The sequence below is a fragment of the Puma concolor genome, chromosome A3, assembly GCF_028749965.1.
Source record: "Puma concolor isolate L17-30 chromosome A3, mPumCon1.1.hap2, whole genome shotgun sequence".
Lineage (NCBI taxonomy): Eukaryota > Metazoa > Chordata > Mammalia > Carnivora > Felidae > Puma > Puma concolor.
This window is the reverse complement of record NC_141669.1, coordinates 75041984-75059946: the sequence shown is the minus strand read 5'-3', so window position 1 is coordinate 75059946 and position 17963 is coordinate 75041984. Positions and strand designations below refer to the sequence as shown.

General features: G+C 39.2%; 2 protein-coding genes across 7 annotated transcripts in view; one reads left to right on the top strand and one right to left on the bottom strand.

Moving 5' to 3' along the window:
* RHOQ (ras homolog family member Q) overlaps positions 1-12484 on the top strand; it is a 38026-nt gene extending 25542 nt beyond the window's left edge. Inside the window, exons 3-6 of one of the 2 annotated variants that reach the window (XM_086701180.1) lie at positions 7296-7460; positions 7778-7873; positions 8829-8935; positions 9160-9282. In XM_086701180.1, coding sequence (XP_086557306.1) covers positions 7296-7460; positions 7778-7873; positions 8829-8935; position 9160 — 369 coding nt within the window. In that variant the 3' untranslated portion in view covers positions 9161-9282. Of the gene's footprint in view, positions 1-7295; positions 7461-7777; positions 7874-8828; positions 8936-9159 lie in introns of both variants that reach the window. The other variant, XM_086701181.1, reaches the window with a different exon arrangement.
* PIGF (phosphatidylinositol glycan anchor biosynthesis class F) overlaps positions 9520-17963 on the bottom strand; it is a 95499-nt gene continuing 87055 nt past the window's right edge. For 4 of the 5 annotated variants that reach the window (XM_086701178.1, XM_025932106.2, XM_086701174.1 and 1 more), the window contains one exon: positions 9520-9870. In XM_086701178.1, the coding sequence (XP_086557304.1) occupies positions 9757-9870 (114 nt within the window). In that variant the 3' untranslated portion in view covers positions 9520-9756. Of the gene's footprint in view, positions 9871-14961; positions 17408-17963 lie in introns of those variants that run through there. The other variant, XM_086701177.1, reaches the window with a different exon arrangement.

The window sequence follows — 17963 nt, the reverse complement described above, 5'->3', positions numbered from 1 at the left end:
TTAACCGTGTGATACGGCTGTCTTGTTCAGGCCTCTCCTTTTGGAGATGAGGAAGTGCTAGTTCATAACTGGCCAGTCCCTCAGGGCGCTTTCTGCTGCCCCACGTCTCAGTTCTCTCCTTTTTTTCCAGCTGATCCTAAGTGATCAGTCAGGTGGTCACAAGGAAGATAGTGATGGAACAGAAGCCAAAGAGCTGGTTCACTAGCTCTCAAATAATTGTTAAATTAATTGGAAGACTGACTTATTTTGAATCCAAATACATGAAGACGACAGTCGCCAAAAGTTAGAAGCTAAACCTTCAGTTTTAAGAATTTTTTTTTTGCCCACAGCTACTCAGGCCAGTGATCTAGAAATAGCGTATCCCAACCGAACTGAAGATTAAAAATATAATAATAAAGCTAAATATTTGGAAAGATTTTGAAAAACAGTGATCTCTTAGGAATGTATAGCCCTTGGACAGAATTCTTTCTCCTCCCCCAATTCTCTTTAGTCCAAGGAGGGGATGGGCAAATTCAATAAACTCCTCACTGATGCTTGTTGAACCAAACGCTCCCCAAAGGGACCCAACCCAGCTTCCTTGAAAAGCAAAGTTATTTTTAACAGGGTGCAAAGTGATACTTTCATTTCACAGAGTTAAATGCAAAATGAACTTAAAGGTGACCAAAAACACTATACAGAGAGGCCGAGGCTTCCCAGACTGCTATCACCGAGAATTACTGCAGAAGTGTTTATAAGTTGGATGGAAGACACAACACTTTCCATCTTCAGAAGCTAGCTGGAGTGTAGGTGGCCTCTTGGCTTTGGTAAAGCACCCTTTGGGGGGTGGAGGGTTTAAGAGCCATGCCTGATACCTATTTTGGGCTTCTTACTAGAAACAGATGTTTGGATGGAGATTGCTACTGTGCACTTGGGAAGTGACCAAGTTGCTCCTGCATATTTCACAAGCCACCAGTTGTGAGGGGCATTCTTGCTTGCTTGTCTTACATTTTATCTATCTCTTAAAGTAGTCGGAAGCTGTTCTAGACGTTAGACGCCTGGGGCCTGTCTGTTAAAGAATTCTTCTGCTGTGGTCTCGCTTTTTCTCATCGTAGGTTGTTACAGAGGAAAACTCTTACAGGTTTTGATAAATGACTTGTTTCCTAAATTGAAGTAACCTCCTGCCTTCTAAGCATTTGTCACTGACATTCTCCCATTTTATGGGCAGAGAAACTAAGCCTCCAAGAAATGAGTTGACCAAGGCCACGTGGCCAGTAGGTCATACATGTGCCAGTCCTTTCCATTTGGTAAGGCACTTCTCAGATGCTGCCTCTTCTAAGTCTTTTCTTAGCATTGCCTAATGACCGTAACCCTTGGCATTTACCCCATTCTGATTTGTCCTAAAAGTGTTTGCATACATTTGTCTCCCTTACCAGGAAATGCCTCTGAGCAGAAGCTGTTAGAAATGTTTGTGTCTCTCCACACCTTTCAATTCTTCCTCCTCAGAGCTAAACTTCTGCGTGTGGCCACACCAGCACTGCAGTGTCGTCTTCTAGGCTGTGGCCTTGAGGTCTGCGAAGCACTGGTGAGGTGCACGGCCAACATCGCCCATGTGAGCTCATTGCCTTTGTTTGGACATACAGATATCTTATGAGAGAGCTTTCCACACGTGTATAAGGTGTTTTACAAATCAGATATGGTCTGAATCTTCTCCTTCCTTAATTTCCCTGATGATTGCACCATTCTGGGCACATAGTAGGTGCTTATTAATGTTCCTTGGATGAAGCACTTATATATTCAGCCTACTCTAGTTTACACTTTTCTTTCTTTCATTGTGTATGACTATCTTTTTTTTTTTAAGATTTTGATTTTAGGGGCATCTGGGTGGCTCAGTCAGTTGAGCGTCCGACTTAGGCTCACATCATGATTTCACAATTCGTCAGTTGGAGCCCCACATAGGGTTTGCTGCTGTTAGAGCAGAAGCCTGCTTCAGATCCTCTGTCCCTCTCTCTCTCTCTCTCCCTCTACCCCGCTCATGCTCTCTGTCTCAAAAATAAATTTTAAAACAACATTTAAAAAATGATTTTATTTTTAAGGAATTTCTACACTCAACATGGGGCTTGAACTCACAACCCCGAGATCAAGAGTCGCACGTTCTACCGACTGAGCCAGCCAGGCGCCCCATGACTATCTTTTATATGCATACATCCTGAATTCCCAACTAAACCACAAGCTCCAGAGGGGACAGTTATTTCCTTTCTTTGTGTGTGCGTATCTTGGGAATAGCTCGCATGGCGTGTGGGCTCAGTGAATCTCTGCTGATTGATTTTAAGTGACCAGCGTGTGGTCGCATGCCAGCTAACAAAGCGTGGCAAGGACCGCGCTGTCCACTGTGAGTGGTTTTGCTTAAGGTGTATGTTTTGGATATGTATTTCTAATAGGCATACGCGGCCTAAAAATGTGCATTTTACACAGGGTTCACAAAAGTGGGAGGGAGCACCCAGGTCCACAGGAAGGGGACAGAAGTGGTGCAGAAGTAGGGGCGCTCAGGGCACCGTCGGCTGTCCTGTACGTAAAGAGAGGTCTCCCGACCGATGGGCGTTTGCCGCAGTTCTCTGTCGCACGTAAAGACCTCTTGTTTCCTCTCGGAGCCCGTTTCTTGTCTCTTCTTGTTGCAGATTCCGGTCAGGTTGTAAAAGTATGATAGTTTTCAAGGGTTAAGGTTGTCATCATCACAGATCAAAGACTCTTGACAGGAATGGAGAGAGCCTATCCATGAAGCTATCAGGACACAGTTTTAAAAAACTGATAGTTCTGGTACCTTGCCAGTTGGGTAGGAAGCTAAGGATTTCACTAAGTAATCCAACAATCCTGTTGACCGAACTCACTGTTGTTTTTCATGGTTTTGATGTTAAGGTACTCGTTTTTAATACGCTTTTCTCTATTCCTGAGAATGTTCCAGTTACCATGAGGAGATATTTAAATATCTGCCTTTTTAAATTGATTGGTTTAAATACAATCGATTGGTTAATTAGGAGGACACTAGAGAACCAGCTTTGAGGAGTTCTGACTTTGGTTAAGTGGCTGTTTAAGAGTAAGGGCTGTGGGGTGCCTGGGTGGTTCAATCAGTCCCTTAAGCGTCCAACTGCTGCTCAGGTCATGATCTCACGTTTCTTGAGTTTGGGCCCCGCGTTGGGCTCTGTGCTGACAGCTCAGATCCTGGAGCCTGCTTCAGATTCTGTGTCTCCCTCTCTCTCTGCCCCTCCCCTGCTCTCTCTCTCTCCACCTGTCTCAAAGATAAAGATTAAAAAAAAATTAAAAGTAAGGACTGTTGCTCCACATCCCACTTTCTTTGTTTCGCCGATTTCATATGTACAGCTGGAGATGAAAAGTTCTGTGTGCTTCAGCTTATTTATCCCTGAATCCAAATCTTGGTTGCACATTATTAAGTTCACTCAAGATACTGCACAGTAGTGGGGATGCTTGGGTGACCCAGTCGGTTAAGCTTCCAACTCTTGATCTCAGCTTGGGTCTTGATCTCAGGGTTGTGAGTTCGAGTTCCGCACTGGGCTCAGTGCTGGGTGTGGAGCCTACTTAAAAACAAAAAGATACTGCTCAGTGGGCACAAACAATTTCATACGGTGATGCAGGGTGCAGCATGCACAGGGGATAATTTATTTTTTTAATTTGCTCTCTATTATTGGGCTTCCAATTACTCATGTTGAATGGAAGCAGAAAGGTCTTCTTATAATAACTGCCAGTTATTTAGCAGCAGATTAGAGGCAGAAGTTCATTTTCGATAGTTCACACATAAGAAATAACATTGGCTTCCAAGAAGTTCTAAAGATACTTGTCTTTGTTTTTCTTTTAATAATCTCAATCTATCACATTTTAATTATTCCAACAAATTCTGCAATTTAACAGGTATCTAGAAATGATTAGGCCAATTTCCTTCCTATATGTCTGCGTGTCTCTCCTTGAGGAAAGTCAGTATTCGTTGTAGTTACAAAAGGAATCTGTACAGCAGACCTATGTTTGTAGAATGTTTGCATTAATGTTGTTAAGCATTTCTAAAGAACTTTGCATTCACTTTGCATTCTTGATTTCTGGTAATCCCCTTCTGGAGAAAGAGTGCACATTCTGTTTCCCTGATGAGGTAAATTTGCTTGAAAAATAAAAATTTTTCATTAAAAAATCTAATTTGATTTTCTTTCTTTCTTTCTTTTGGTTACATTTAAAGCAGCCCTGTCTCTTGAGTTCCAAAATGACTAATTAGTACAATGATAATATAGCATTCTCTTTCATTGATCTGAAAATTATACTGTCCTCAGGAGACCTCAGTTTGATTTGTGTATTTTGATGCCAGTGGAGAAAATGTTCTTTCTCACAAACGAGTCTCTTCTCTGTGATGTGAAACCAGCCCCGGTGTGAGACGGAGGGGACCCGGCCTGGAATTGCAGGGGAAAAGGAGCCTTGGTTTCCCGTGGGACGAAGGATTTATGGTGCAGCCTCGGAAGAATTCTTGCATGTGCCTGGCACCATGCTGAATGCTTTAGTTGCATTATTTCTCATTGATTCCTCAGAATCCTATGAGATAGGCTCCTCATTTCTCGTTCTGGGAAAAATGGATATGTATGAGGAGAGATTTTTTTAATGTTTACTTACTTACTTTGAGAGAGAAAGAGTGTGTACATGAGCATGATCAGGGGAGGGGCAGAGAGAGAGAGAATCCCAAGCAGGCAGAGCCTGATGTGGGGCTCTATCTCATGAACCGTGAGATCATGACCTGAGCAGAAATCAAGAGTCGGACCCTTAACCGACTGAACCACCCAGGCGCCTTGAGGAGAGATTTTTAACGAGCACCCACACATTCACTCCCTGACCATGCTGAGCCCATGTTTGCTCAGCATCCTAGAGTGCCAGGTAGAATGCTAACATTAATGCTGTCCTACTTCCCCTATGGACATGCAGTTGTATAGGCAGCAGAGCAGAAAGTGTATTTATTTGATGCCCCTCGTCTACTGTTGAAGACTCAAACTGATTTGTAAAAACGTGTTGCATTTTTCACAGTAGCCTCTTTTTTTTTTAATTTTCTTAATGTTTTTATTATTTATTTTTGAGAGAGACAGACAGAGCACGAGCAGGGGAGGGGCAGAGACAGAAGGAAGCAGAATCTGAAGCAGGCTCCAGGCTCTGAGCTGTCAGCACAGAGCCCGACCTGAGGCTCGAACCGCGAGATCATGACCTGAGCCGAAGTTGGATGCTTAACCAACTGAGCCACCCAGGCGCCCCCATAGTAGCCCTCTTTAAGTAACTGGCTCTGTGTGGTACAATGTGTTTCACACCCACTCTGCCTGATATCGTCATTAATTAACATCATTCATTAACGCCAGAGCACTGCTCTATTCAAAACCAGTTAGAGGCCCGCTGTTGTAAAAATGAAGGGTAAAGAAGATGGGGGAGGGCATTTCTCCTCTTGTCCTGTAATAGCCAATACCTGAGAAATCTTCCACTGCTCCCCGGCTCCAGACTGGCAGGGTGCTTTTTGAAAGGATTACAGGAAAACAGAAGGGTTAACTGCAAAGTCAAGAATTGGAGACATTAACAAGCTTGTGTGGACATTGTATTAAGAAAAACATTGGAAGGTGACATGGAAAGAAAATTGTCCCGCAAGGGAAATGTACTGCTGAACTCTGAGTGGAAAGTGTTTTTAATACAACTTCAGTCCTGTGTTTGTGCAGTTTTAGTTGTGAAGGGTGGTGGCCAAGATGAAGAATAAAGCTTCCCTGAAACCAGATGAGAATCTAACCACGACAAAAATAGAGTCCTGACAGCTCGCTCTCCAGAATGTAAATAAGCAGAATATTTGTGTCATAGAGAGTAGTGTAAGCAAAACAGGATCCTCCGCCTTTTGTGATAGAGAGATGCTAAAACAGCCATCGATAGGACAGCCCTTCCTTCTGTGGAAGTCAAAGGAGCAGGTTAAAATTTTATAGCAGTCTAGTGGCGCCTGGGTGGCTCGATTGGATGAGCGTCCAGACTCTTGATTTCGGCTCAGGTCATGATCCCAGGGCCGTGGGATTGAGCTCTGCATTGGGCTCCATGCCTGCTTGAGATTCTCTCTCTCTCCCTCTCTCCTTCTGCCCCTCCCCCACCTCTGTGCTCATGCACATGCTCACTCTCTCTCTCTAAAATTAAATGAATAAGGGAGGGGCGCCTGGGTGTCTCAGTCGGTTAAGCATCCAACTTCAGATCAGGAGTTTGTGAGTTCGGGCCCCGTGTCGGGCTCTGTGCCGACAGCTCAGAGCCTGGAGCCTGCTTCAGAGTCTGTGTCTCCCTCTCTCTGCCCCTCCACTCCTCATGCCCTGCCCCTCTCTCTCAAAAAAAAAACATTAAAAATTTTTTTTAATTAAAAAAATAGTAAATAAAATTATATCGCAGTCTAATGTATTCTTGTTTGGAAAGATCTCCAAGAAATACTTGAAGGATGTGGAACAACACAGACTGATCTCTTCTGTGTACAGATGTTTGAATATGGACAGTTGTGGGTTTATACATGCATGGAAAGAGAACCGGAAAGGTACACATGAAAACACCTACAGTGGGAGAAGGGAATGGAAATTGAAGAGGAAAGGGGGATTTTTGTGCATTGACTTTACGTGTTTTCTATCTTTAAATTTACACACACGTGCTCACATGTAATTAAGAGAACTATATAAAGAGGGAAAGCAAAGATTTAAGGTCTCGGTGAAGATATGTAGTGGTTAAGGCATAGCTTCTGGAGTAAAACTGCCAGGGTTTGAATCCCATGTCCGTTCCTCTGGTTGTAGCTCCTTCCACAGAATATTTCACTTCTGTGCCTCCTTTTACACTGGAGAACAGGTTTAATCGTCCTTCTGTCATATGGTTGTTACAAGGATGAGATGAGTAACGCAGGGGAGAGCGTATGGATCACGTCCTGACGTGCAGTACACATTCGGCATATGTTAGTCATTTTAAACCAAAATACTCCGACAACTTCTAGCTTTAATCAATTCTTTGTGCAAACTTTGTTTACAATGTTTCTAGTGACAGCTTTACGAATCACAATATATTTTCTCCAAGTTTGGTTGTAGTTGTTAATGATACTGTCACATCCTTAGCCCACCGGTAACCTCAAGAGGAAGAGTAACAAAACAAATGGAATTTTCTTGTTTTATGTGGAGTGTCATACTTCCTGTTTGTGGAATTCTCCGGACTTTGCTTTCCTTGACCGTGTAGTCTTACATACATAATAAACTAAAGAAATGGGACTAATGAGGTTTTTCTCTCTTCCTTAGGAAGACTATGATCGTCTGAGGCCTTTATCTTATCCAATGACCGATGTCTTCCTTATATGCTTCTCTGTGGTAAATCCAGCCTCGTTTCAAAATGTGAAAGAGGAGTGGGTACCCGAACTTAAGGAATACGCACCAAACGTACCCTTTTTATTAATAGGAACTCAGGTATGTCTGCTTTGATTTTACCCATTGAAGAAGAGTCTCTGGCATATCTTGTGGGGTTGCTCTCAAATGGTACTAAAGTTTAGCCAATGATAATGCACGTTGAATCTCAGCTGCAAGTTATAATACATTCTATTTATTGTAGAAAAATAAGAATTTGGGAAAAGTAGTGCCAAAGGAAAGCAATCATACTAGTTGGGGTTTTAGAAGTGAAGTTCTCTTTTTTACTCTCTTCTTGATATGTGGGGATTAAATGGGACTACAGGCTTTATCTTTAAAGACTTGTAACATTATGGGACATATTGAACTTTCTTGATTAGATTGATCTCCGAGATGACCCCAAAACTTTAGCAAGACTGAATGATATGAAAGAAAAGCCCATTTGTGTGGAACAAGGACAGAAACTAGCAAAAGAGGTAATAGAACCTTCACGGAATTTAAAAATGAATGTAAGGGGCGCCTGGGTGTCTCAGTGAGTTGAGCGTCTGACTTCGGCTCAGGTCACGATCTCACAGCTCGTGAGTTCAAGTCCCACATCGGGCTCTGTGCTGACAGCTCAGAGCCTGGAGCCTGCTTCAGAGTCTGTGTCTCCCTCTCTCTCTGCCCCTGCCCCACTTGCTCTGTCTCTGTCTCTCTCAAAAATAAAAACAAAAACAAAAAAATAAAAATAAAAGTGAATGTAAGACAAGCTTCGGTAATGATAGAAGCTAACATTGTGCGTTTGCTGTATGCCAGGCACTGTGCTGAGTGCTTTACATGCATTATCTCATGTAATCCTTGCATCTCCTCGGGTAGGTCTGACCAGTTCCCTATTTACAGAAGGGAAAATGGGTGTGGCGATGTCAGATAACTTGTCCAGTCCCATAGCTAATAAATGGCGGAGCTGGAGTGCAGGGAAGGCCTGATTGCAGAGCCCAGGCTCTTACACCTGCACGACGCTGCCAGCAGTATTTTCTTAGTAAGTCACGTGTAGAAAGAGGCATCAAAAAAAGCCCTTTTTAATCACTTAAACATTTGTACTGTGCCAACGCAGGCTCTGTCTTTGGCTAAGACGCATGGAGTAAGTGCGTGTGGTGTGGCACAGGAGGAGTTTAAATCTGCAGTTAAAAGCAAAAATGTATGACTAGGTTTGAAAAGAAGCGTGTTGAATTTTCTTCCACCCTTTTATGAAAGAGAACATTCGCATTCTAAAAAATATACAACTGTGTTGTGCACAATAACTTTTAACTTCTATTCTTCCTCTCCCCGAAGCTAGGCCTACTTTTTTCTCTGTTTGGCCCTAACATTATTGGATTCTATTTTTCAGATGTGACTTTAATAGGTCTTTTGTGGAAACAGAATCTAATAAAGTCTTTTTAAATGTACTATCAGGAGGCAGAAGAAAGCAAGAAAACTTTTTGGAGGACAGTTTTTCCTAAAACAAAAAGACAGATAGCTTCACTGACAAATTGGTTTAGACATTCAGTGCTTGGCATATGGTAGGTAACCAGTAAATACTTGATGCAATAAATTTTCATAGAATAAGTGTGGAAGGATATATGCTTACTTTTGAAGTTAGCTATTGGTGGGTTTTACGACTATGAATGATTTCATTCTTTCTGCACGGCTGTGTTTTATCATTTTCCTTATAATGGTGTGTTGCATCATACCAAATGTGTAAGAAAGATTTTATATGTTTGTGGTGTTTTTTCCTCTTTCCCAGATAGGAGCATGCTGTTATGTGGAATGTTCGGCTTTAACCCAGAAGGGACTGAAGACTGTTTTTGATGAGGCTATCATAGCCATTTTAACTCCAAAGAAACACACGGTAAAAAAAAGAATAGGATCAAGATGTATAAACTGTTGTTTGATTACGTGAGAAACATCTTCAGTGGCCAAGGAAACTGTCCATTTCTCTCAAAAAGCATATGAAATGCTACAGCTATACCCAGACATCTGATAATGAAACGGTTTAAAACTTGAAAGAAAAAAAAAAAAAACCCAAAAAACCCTGTCCTCAGAATTCTATAAAATTCATTAAGAATGTTTCTTAAATAAGGTCCAAGAAGCAGCAAACAGCATCTGAAGCCACAATCTATTATAAATACTTTATTTCAACTAGAAGGTACAATCTCTCAGGGGTTTCATAGTTTAAAAAGCTACAATCACATCATGTTATAACTACATAAAAACAAAAAACAAAACAAAACAAAAAAACACAACAGTGCTGTAAATGGAACTGCCTGGCTTAGACCATATACATTTCTGCACAGTCTTTATGGAATCTGCACAAAGAAATTATCTTCTCCCTTTGCTCCGATTAATTGTTCTTGTATGTAAGTTGCTTTCTATTCCAGTATATCCAGAGTGGTGAAATCACAAGGCCAGCCACGTAGCCAAAGGTCGCTCCAAGCGTACAGGAGATGGGCCATACCTGAGGAGAGAATGTATGAGATCAAAAAAGAACAACTGTTTTATTATTACTTGAGCACAAGTGTAACCTAAATATTTCTATATTAAAGCTTAATGTGCTTTCTTAAAGAATGCCAAAAGTGTAATAAGGTCATAACTGCATTTATCACGAACACTAAAAATGTACACATTTTTATGTGCATTCAGCTGTAACAAGGCATCTGGTGACTGTAGATTTAGTTTGATGCTCCCCAAACTGCATGAGATACGTCCTAAAATTACAAATTAAAATTCTGGGTCAGACTTTGTCATAATCCTGGACTCGATATAGCTGTCTGAAGTAGTTGGCAATTTTGTTCTTTAATTTCCACCTTGGCTTATATATACAATGAAACGAGAAGTGTATGTTGACCAAAGTACAAGAAAGTTGAATCTGTGCTAAAGAGAACAGACCTAGAATTCAAGCATGTTACATGGAATTTATAACAAAGCAACTGCTTCCATAATAAAACTGATGTCACCTTTCAGACACAGGTATTGGAACCATAGCAGGAGTTCTAAAGCCACAACTTCAGTACACACCTAGAGCGTCAGTTAAATACTGGCTTCTAAATACCTATCTTCTCCAGCCATGTTACGTTCCGCACTATTACATCAAGCAAGCCAGAAGTGTAAATAATGTTGATTTCTTTCATCCGCAAGCAGTGCATGCCGGTCCCTAGGTGAAAGGCCCTGCTTTAAAAAAAATTATGTTCATCTGAGAAGCTTACTTGGTATACTGGAGCCATTTCTAATCTTTCTCTGGGGGATCAGGCCATAGAACTGTGTTAGAGGTGAACCATCTTAATTACTAGTTCTATAACCTAATTAAGCTTTCTTGTTTGGTCTGCTGTGGATCCGCCTTGTTCCAAGTGCCATGCAACAGACAATAGTGTTAGACAAAAAGTTTCCGTGTGAACAAATTAATGCGGTTCAGAGAAGCATAATCTAACCCATAAAATTTTCTCCAGTCTTTCCTACATTTAAACTTGCTGTTGACTAAATTATGATTTATTTATGTCTTTGGTGAGCTTCTGTTAATTTCCATGACTTGAGCTAATAGCTGTGTCTATTGCACAGATTCGGTAATGGAACACTAAACTTTTATACTTGAAAATGACAGCCTTAAATGCTCATATCAGTCACAAATCTAGGATGTACTGTCTTGTATGTGAGCTTTGTAGAGATTTTTAAAAATATAAGCATCATCTTCCCCATTGAAGAGTGGAGAGTCTACTGGATAACTAGTCAGGAACTTTCTTTCTGAACTGGACAGTGGATGTCTTCCTTCTCCCAAGAAGTGATGGTTCACATTAAGTACCATGGCCTTATGTATGCTCAAATGGAATCCTTATGTACTTTCTCACTTAATTTGGGTCTATTAATTATTAGCTATTTTTAGAACTGAAAAGAATTGCATAAATCAATTAGTATATGAGTTAAGTTGTCCAACACATGGTATAAAGGAATTAAGACAGTAAAGTATTATACATTTCCAACTTGACTTTGGGGGTTTGATGGGGATTTTTTTTTTCTCAAATTCACCTCTGAAACTTTCCACACCTGGGTTTACTAGCCAGTTAAAATTAAAAGCTAGAAATTGTCCTGCCCCAAGAGAAATGGACTAGGAATCTGGAAACACAAACTCCGATGTCACCTCTGTTTCCTGCCTGGGCCTCAGTTTCCTCATCTATAAACATGGGAGGTAGAACGAGAGGATCTCCAACATCTCTCCCACTTATCAACTCTTCTGATTCTCTTCTTTTTTTGGACCTTACCTTTTCAGCTGCACATTCTTAAGATGGTAAAAATCCTGTACATAGATTATTAGAACTCTAAGCAAAGATGATTGTATCATCTGAACCTGAGGTGCCTTAGGTACTCTATTGACCTTGATGGGGTTTGGAGTTTCCCATTGCTTATTAAGAGCCTTTTCATTGCTTTGGTTCTTTAGGATTTCTTTTTGCACTCAATCCTTCCTGTCACTTTAACTAAAAACCAAAGATTTGTTTTCTATTCATAAGCAGATTATAGAAAAATTGCCTTATTTTCAGAAGCATGTCTTCATTAAAGACTTAAGTTTCAGTAGAAATTGAGACTAATCACTGGAACAACTAGTTCAAAGTAGTCAAATATCTGGGAAATAAAATACTTCAAAAATATCTGACTGACATGAATTTTGCTAGTTAATGCAAATGCATTGCTTCAAATAAGGTCATGTATGAATGAATTTAAAAGAAACGTACCGTTAATTTTTTTTTGCATATAATCAATTCTAAAGTTCTCAAGAGTAATTTTAGGGGCTCCCTGAAATCTTATTTAATACTTTGCTAACTTGTACCTTTTTCTTGTCTCTACAGATACATTTTAGGTTAGCCCATGTTGAATTATCTTATTTCTAATAAGTAGAGCCTGAATTAATGGTTTTTATTGTGAATTAGTTACTTTAGGCATTGCTTCCATTTGATTTCTAATTATTACTTTTAAGTACCAAATTAAATACTGGTTTGTTGGTTGTTGCTTTTTAAGTGATTGTTACTTTAACAGTGTCCCATTTTAACACATGGGGTTATAAATAAAATAATATGCATAGTTTACTATCTATGTAAAGCACTGAACTTCTTACCTTAGTTTTTATTTAACACCCAATGTAAACATTTGGGATAATACTCATTCCTCTGTTTCTCATGCTGTAAGTCTAATCACCAGCCAAGTGTGAGCACCTGCACTTTGTTAAAAAGCGCATTGTCAAAGTGTAGACAGAATAATAATCCCTCGTGAATCCCAGCCAGATTCCAATTTGGGTCACTTCTACTTGAATCACTCTAATTTCAGTATGGCTCTTTGTTTCCAAACATGTACATACACAGTCACACGCACATTCTTTAAACAGCTGCCTACCGCACCTCCGGTGGAATGCCAAAGATGAAATATTAGCTTAAAAGTTTTGTCTAATGAGGGGCGAAGGCTTAGAACACTTGCTATTTATTCAGTTCTCAAGAAATCCAAGCCATCAGCAAGTTAAAATGTTGGACTGGCTTTGAAGACTGTTTGCTAGTGATGGATCAGGTTTTCCTGCTTGACTTTCCTGAAATAAGTAGCCCTTAACTCTAACACATTTTTTTGTAAAGGAGAATTTCTTCATTTAAGGGCAACCTTCCTGATTTTTTATCCCCAGGATAGGGAATGGCAAAAAAGAGCAGCTGAGTGGGAGGCTGCCCACTAAATCACCTTTCCTCTAAAGTCCTCATGATTGAATTTCCTACTAAGCTTCTTACAACTGCTTTAAAAAATTTAAAACTACACAATGGCAACAGATTTCATAATGACTTATCAAACTATCCCAGCTTCATCACGTATTTTCATACTTTGATCTTGGGGTCTTCCATTTAAAACTGTGTATTTGTCTCACACACAGAGATGCTTCTGAAGTTTAACATTCATGCTACAAGCAGGCTTAAAACAACTGTGGTATCATCTACTGAACAGACAATCCAACCACAATGTTATAGACATTTCTCCAAATTATGGTCATCTGGGATAGCTATATATAATTATCTTGTTTTGTTTAAGGAAAATAGAAAACTCAAAGACATTCATGTAAAGAAAGTCATTCACAAGTGTTTGCCATGAAAATGACCACCTTCTTTTTATCCAGTTTTTTATAAAGTAACAAAATGTTTTAACCACTAAATGGAAGAAAAAAATCCTGTTGCATGACAAAATTTAATGCAAGTGGGTAAAATTATTACAATTAACTGTTAGAAAACCTATTTTTAAAAATGAGTAGCTACATCACATGAACAAAGCATCTTGCTGAGAGTACTACTATTATCGTTTCTCTGAACCAAATGACTTTTTACTGTTTTTCCATCACTTAAACCAAAAAAGGTCAGTGTTCCCTTAAAATACTCAACATTAAGAAAGGCCTATATTACAGGGTCTGGGTACATGATATCAGCAATAAGTTGTGTTAACCTCAGAAATAAAACAATTCCACCCTAATAAGCTAAAAAACAATTTCTCAGTAAGTACATATTTAACTTTGTATGTTTTCTCAGTTAAATCAATATTCTTGCTGGTTGAACGACATTTCAAAATTACACAAGCTTATTTCCACCTGAAGACCACACTGCTCTCTTCTGATCAGGCATTACTGATGTATCTATATAGTCTTGGGACTTTTCAAAGTATGTTCTAAGTGGTACAGAATGATTTAAGAACTCTAATTTTTGTATTAGACTGAATTTGAATCTTGGCTCTGCCATTTATTAAATATGGAACCCTGTGAAAGTCACCTTACCTTGGTACCTTGGTTTCTCACCTGTGAAGTGAGGAACACACCTCATCATAAAACCCACCTCACGGGGATTGCTGTAATGAGTAAACGACAGAATGCACTATGTGGTACTTAGCACCATGCCTAAAACAGTATCTGGCACATAGTACATGTGAGCTATAAATTGCTAATAATCTTTTAGTTCATATTCCCAGTAGACACATCTAAGTTGCCATTATAATCTAGAACACCATCATTTCCCCAAATACACAATCTCTGAAGCTAATCCTATTAAAAAAATGCTTCCCAAAATTTTTTAAGTACTTTAAAAATATTTTTTAAAAACTACATCGAACTGAACTCATGTTTCCTTCTTGTCAAACATGATCCACAGGTTTTGTATGTATATGTCATATAATATCAGGGGCTCACAGACCCCCCACCTATGGACTCCTGGTGAAGAATCACTGTACTCGAACCTCACAAGTATTATTAACTGTTCTAGTCAGCCAAAGTAATACAGTGACCCTCTAAGGATCAATTTCAGTAACGTAGAATTTGTAGGCATTTGTTATGTGATTTGAGAGTAAGTAACTTAAATATATTTTATTATAATCTGCACAATAATACTTAGGTTCATTTAACACATACTAAATGCAAGTAGATTTTCACCCTTTTCCTGTTGCCAAAATGGCGTCCACAGGTTCTGATGCCACGTGACCGCTAGTCGGGTAAGTCACTGACTATGGCAGTTTATGAGCTACCGCAGGTGTCCTAAAGTGATGATCAGGTATTTGAAATTAGTTTCAGATACTCAACAGAAGTTTTAAAATAACTGTATAAAAACATTAGGCCACTTAAAAAAAAATCCTTAATATTTTGCTTAGGAGCTTTCTTTGGCTCTTCTGGGGAATAAGCAGCACAGTCAGTGGGGTAGGAACGGGCTATGCTGTGGAACCACTTCTAGCTGCGTGGCCTTGGCCAGGTCGCTTACCATTGGAGCCTGAGTTTCCCAATGTACAAAACAGGGATAATAGTACCTCTTGTACTTAAAACATGGGGCAATTGTACTATTTTAGAATCTGTCATGAAAGCTGTGAAGCACCATGCATTGGTATCACTTTGTATATTATGTGTTTTAACTTGAAAAAAATTAAACTTCTATGATCATTGGGACACCTGGGTGGCTCAGTCGGTAAAGCATCTGACACTTGATCTCGGCTCAGGTCATGATCTCACAGTTTGTGGGATAGAGCCCTACGCTGGGCTCTGCACTGACAGCACAGAGCCTGCTTAGGATTCTCTCTCCCTCTGTCTCTGCCTCTCCCCCACTCACGTGTGCGCACTCTATTTCTCTCTCAAAATAAATAAACTTTATTAAAAAAAAAACCTTATATGGTCACTAAGTATTTCTTAGGTAACTGACACTGCTAGGTAATAATTAGAAGTGGCAGTTTAGGACAAATAAAATAGTTCATGAGCAATGTTATACTGTGCTATAGGAACTATTCCCTTGCCTTGGTAATCCTCTTTAATACATGCCAATCTTCACATGAAATGTCTGGGGAGTAAAAGCTTACAGGAAAACTCTAAAAGCCATACAACACACTGCATTATATTAACCATATGTAGCCTCATCTCAGAAATAGAAGGGCACTTTTTGCTCCTGGCTGTCAGTTTTTGTAAACTTGAAGAAGCATAAGTACAAAAACTGATTTTAAACCAACCACTGGTAGACGTGTGTGTCATTTGTAATAATCTCATTCGAATGACTCCATTCATTCAAAACTACTGAGCCCCTACTGTAAACCAAGCAGTTAAGTTGAAACTAAGATGATTTGATTTTGGATATTTAATTTTAACAATAAATTCTTAAAAATACGTGTTGCAACGGAACTGTAATCTTTGGAAAGGTATAGGATATCATAGATATCCTAGGGAAACTGATCTTTCTACAGATCAGAAAACCTAGAAACAGAACAACTCACAATCACTAGGATGACTGGCTCCTCCAGATAACAAAGTAAGATAAAACCCAGGGAGCTAGTTCTAAATTTCCCACAAGCTACAGTTTAATGTTTAGTTTATTGTGCTCATTTACCACAAATGTCCATTGGTATGACACAATTCATCTTTCAAAGCCTGGTGACACTTCCACTAGCTTTAAATGATCATTTGTATTTTCCTGTGTATTTGATTGTTAGTGATGCGTTTTTCCAGATGTTCTTAAAGCAAATGCTATTTCTTGTCTGATGTAGAAATACATTATAGATGAATCTACTCACCCGAATGCATTTCTATGGTTTAAGTCTGCACCGATCCAGGCATACCCTACCACTTTCCTATGACCAAGCACACATTTAGAAGAGCTATTTGTGGAGAGGTGCGTAGTCTCCAACCTGCAACTTTTTGTTGAAGTGATGCTAACCTATAGTGCTCCTTGCCAAGATTGTGCAAATAAATTAACCAGGCTAGCACCAGTCTTTCTCATGTGGAAGTCCTGCCAGCAGAGTATTATCAGCATGATTACCATACAATGAACCCACCTTTTAAATACAAAACCATTGCATTGAGGAGGGCCCCTGTTGGGATGAGCACTGGGTGTTATATGGAAACCAATTTGACAATAAATTTCATATTAAAAAAATAAATAATAAATATAAAACACTTTCTGTCAGTTAAATATTATATAGGTTTTTTTTTCCCCTCATGCTTGAAACATAAATCCTATTCATATGTTCGTATTTTATTTTGGTCTGCCTACAACACTGTATAATACCTTTGATAACAGAAACACCAATTAACCTAAAAACATGCCACCCTTTAATAATTAAATCCATGATTTTAGTTTTATCCCTCACTCTAGCAGTATTTCCAGTAATCCTTATCCCTAGCTTCAATTTATGCATTATCTGTAGCATCTGTGACTTTAGAAAATGAATATATATTTTTCACAAAATTTTTAACCTAAAACTAGAGAAAACAAAAAAGTGTTTTTAAATATAACAATGCCTTATATAGATTATGGAAATATGTACAAATATTTTTAAACAATTTTAAATTGTTTTTAAAAAATGCTCAATTTTGCTTTTTAACTTTATAGGAAATACGTATACTCAGAAGAGATGTGATTATCTGGTTCAATTCCATTTTAGAGATAGCAGCACTCAAGTGCGGAGTTTAAAGGCAGTTGTAGGTTCTCTAGGCACAAAAGCTCTGAATATTAACTTCAAATTCTCTCCTGCAAGTGTATTAAATTTTATGGTTTAAAATACATACACCACCAGTGGTCATGGCATTTATATGAAATTCTTTTGTGGAAAGAAATGCAATATAATAACCACTCAAGCTTTTCCAAGGAGATCTAAACTATGGCCTTTTAGAAAGGAAGAAGGGAAAGAAAGAGAAAGAAAGGGGGAGAGAGAGTGAAAGAGAGGAAGGAAGAAAGGAAGAAAGAGAGAGGGAGGAAGGAAGAAAGAGGAAGGAAAAAAGAAGGAAGGAAGGAGAGAAGGAATGGTAGAAGAAGGGAAGGAAGGGGAGGAAGGGAGAAAGGAAAGGAAGGGGAGGGAAGGGGTGGACAAAAGCTGTTTCTGAGTCCCCAGCAATAAAGAGAATCAGGGTTAGATCCTAAACCTGGGCAGTACAAATAACACAAGGAGGCAATCAATGCGCTCTCCAATACTTTGAAACCCAAATAATGGAATTTGTATTTTATGGTAATGCTAAAAATACAGTCATTAAACTAGTCCTTTTATAGGTCACAAATGCCTATAACATTAATTAAGCAGTAACTATGT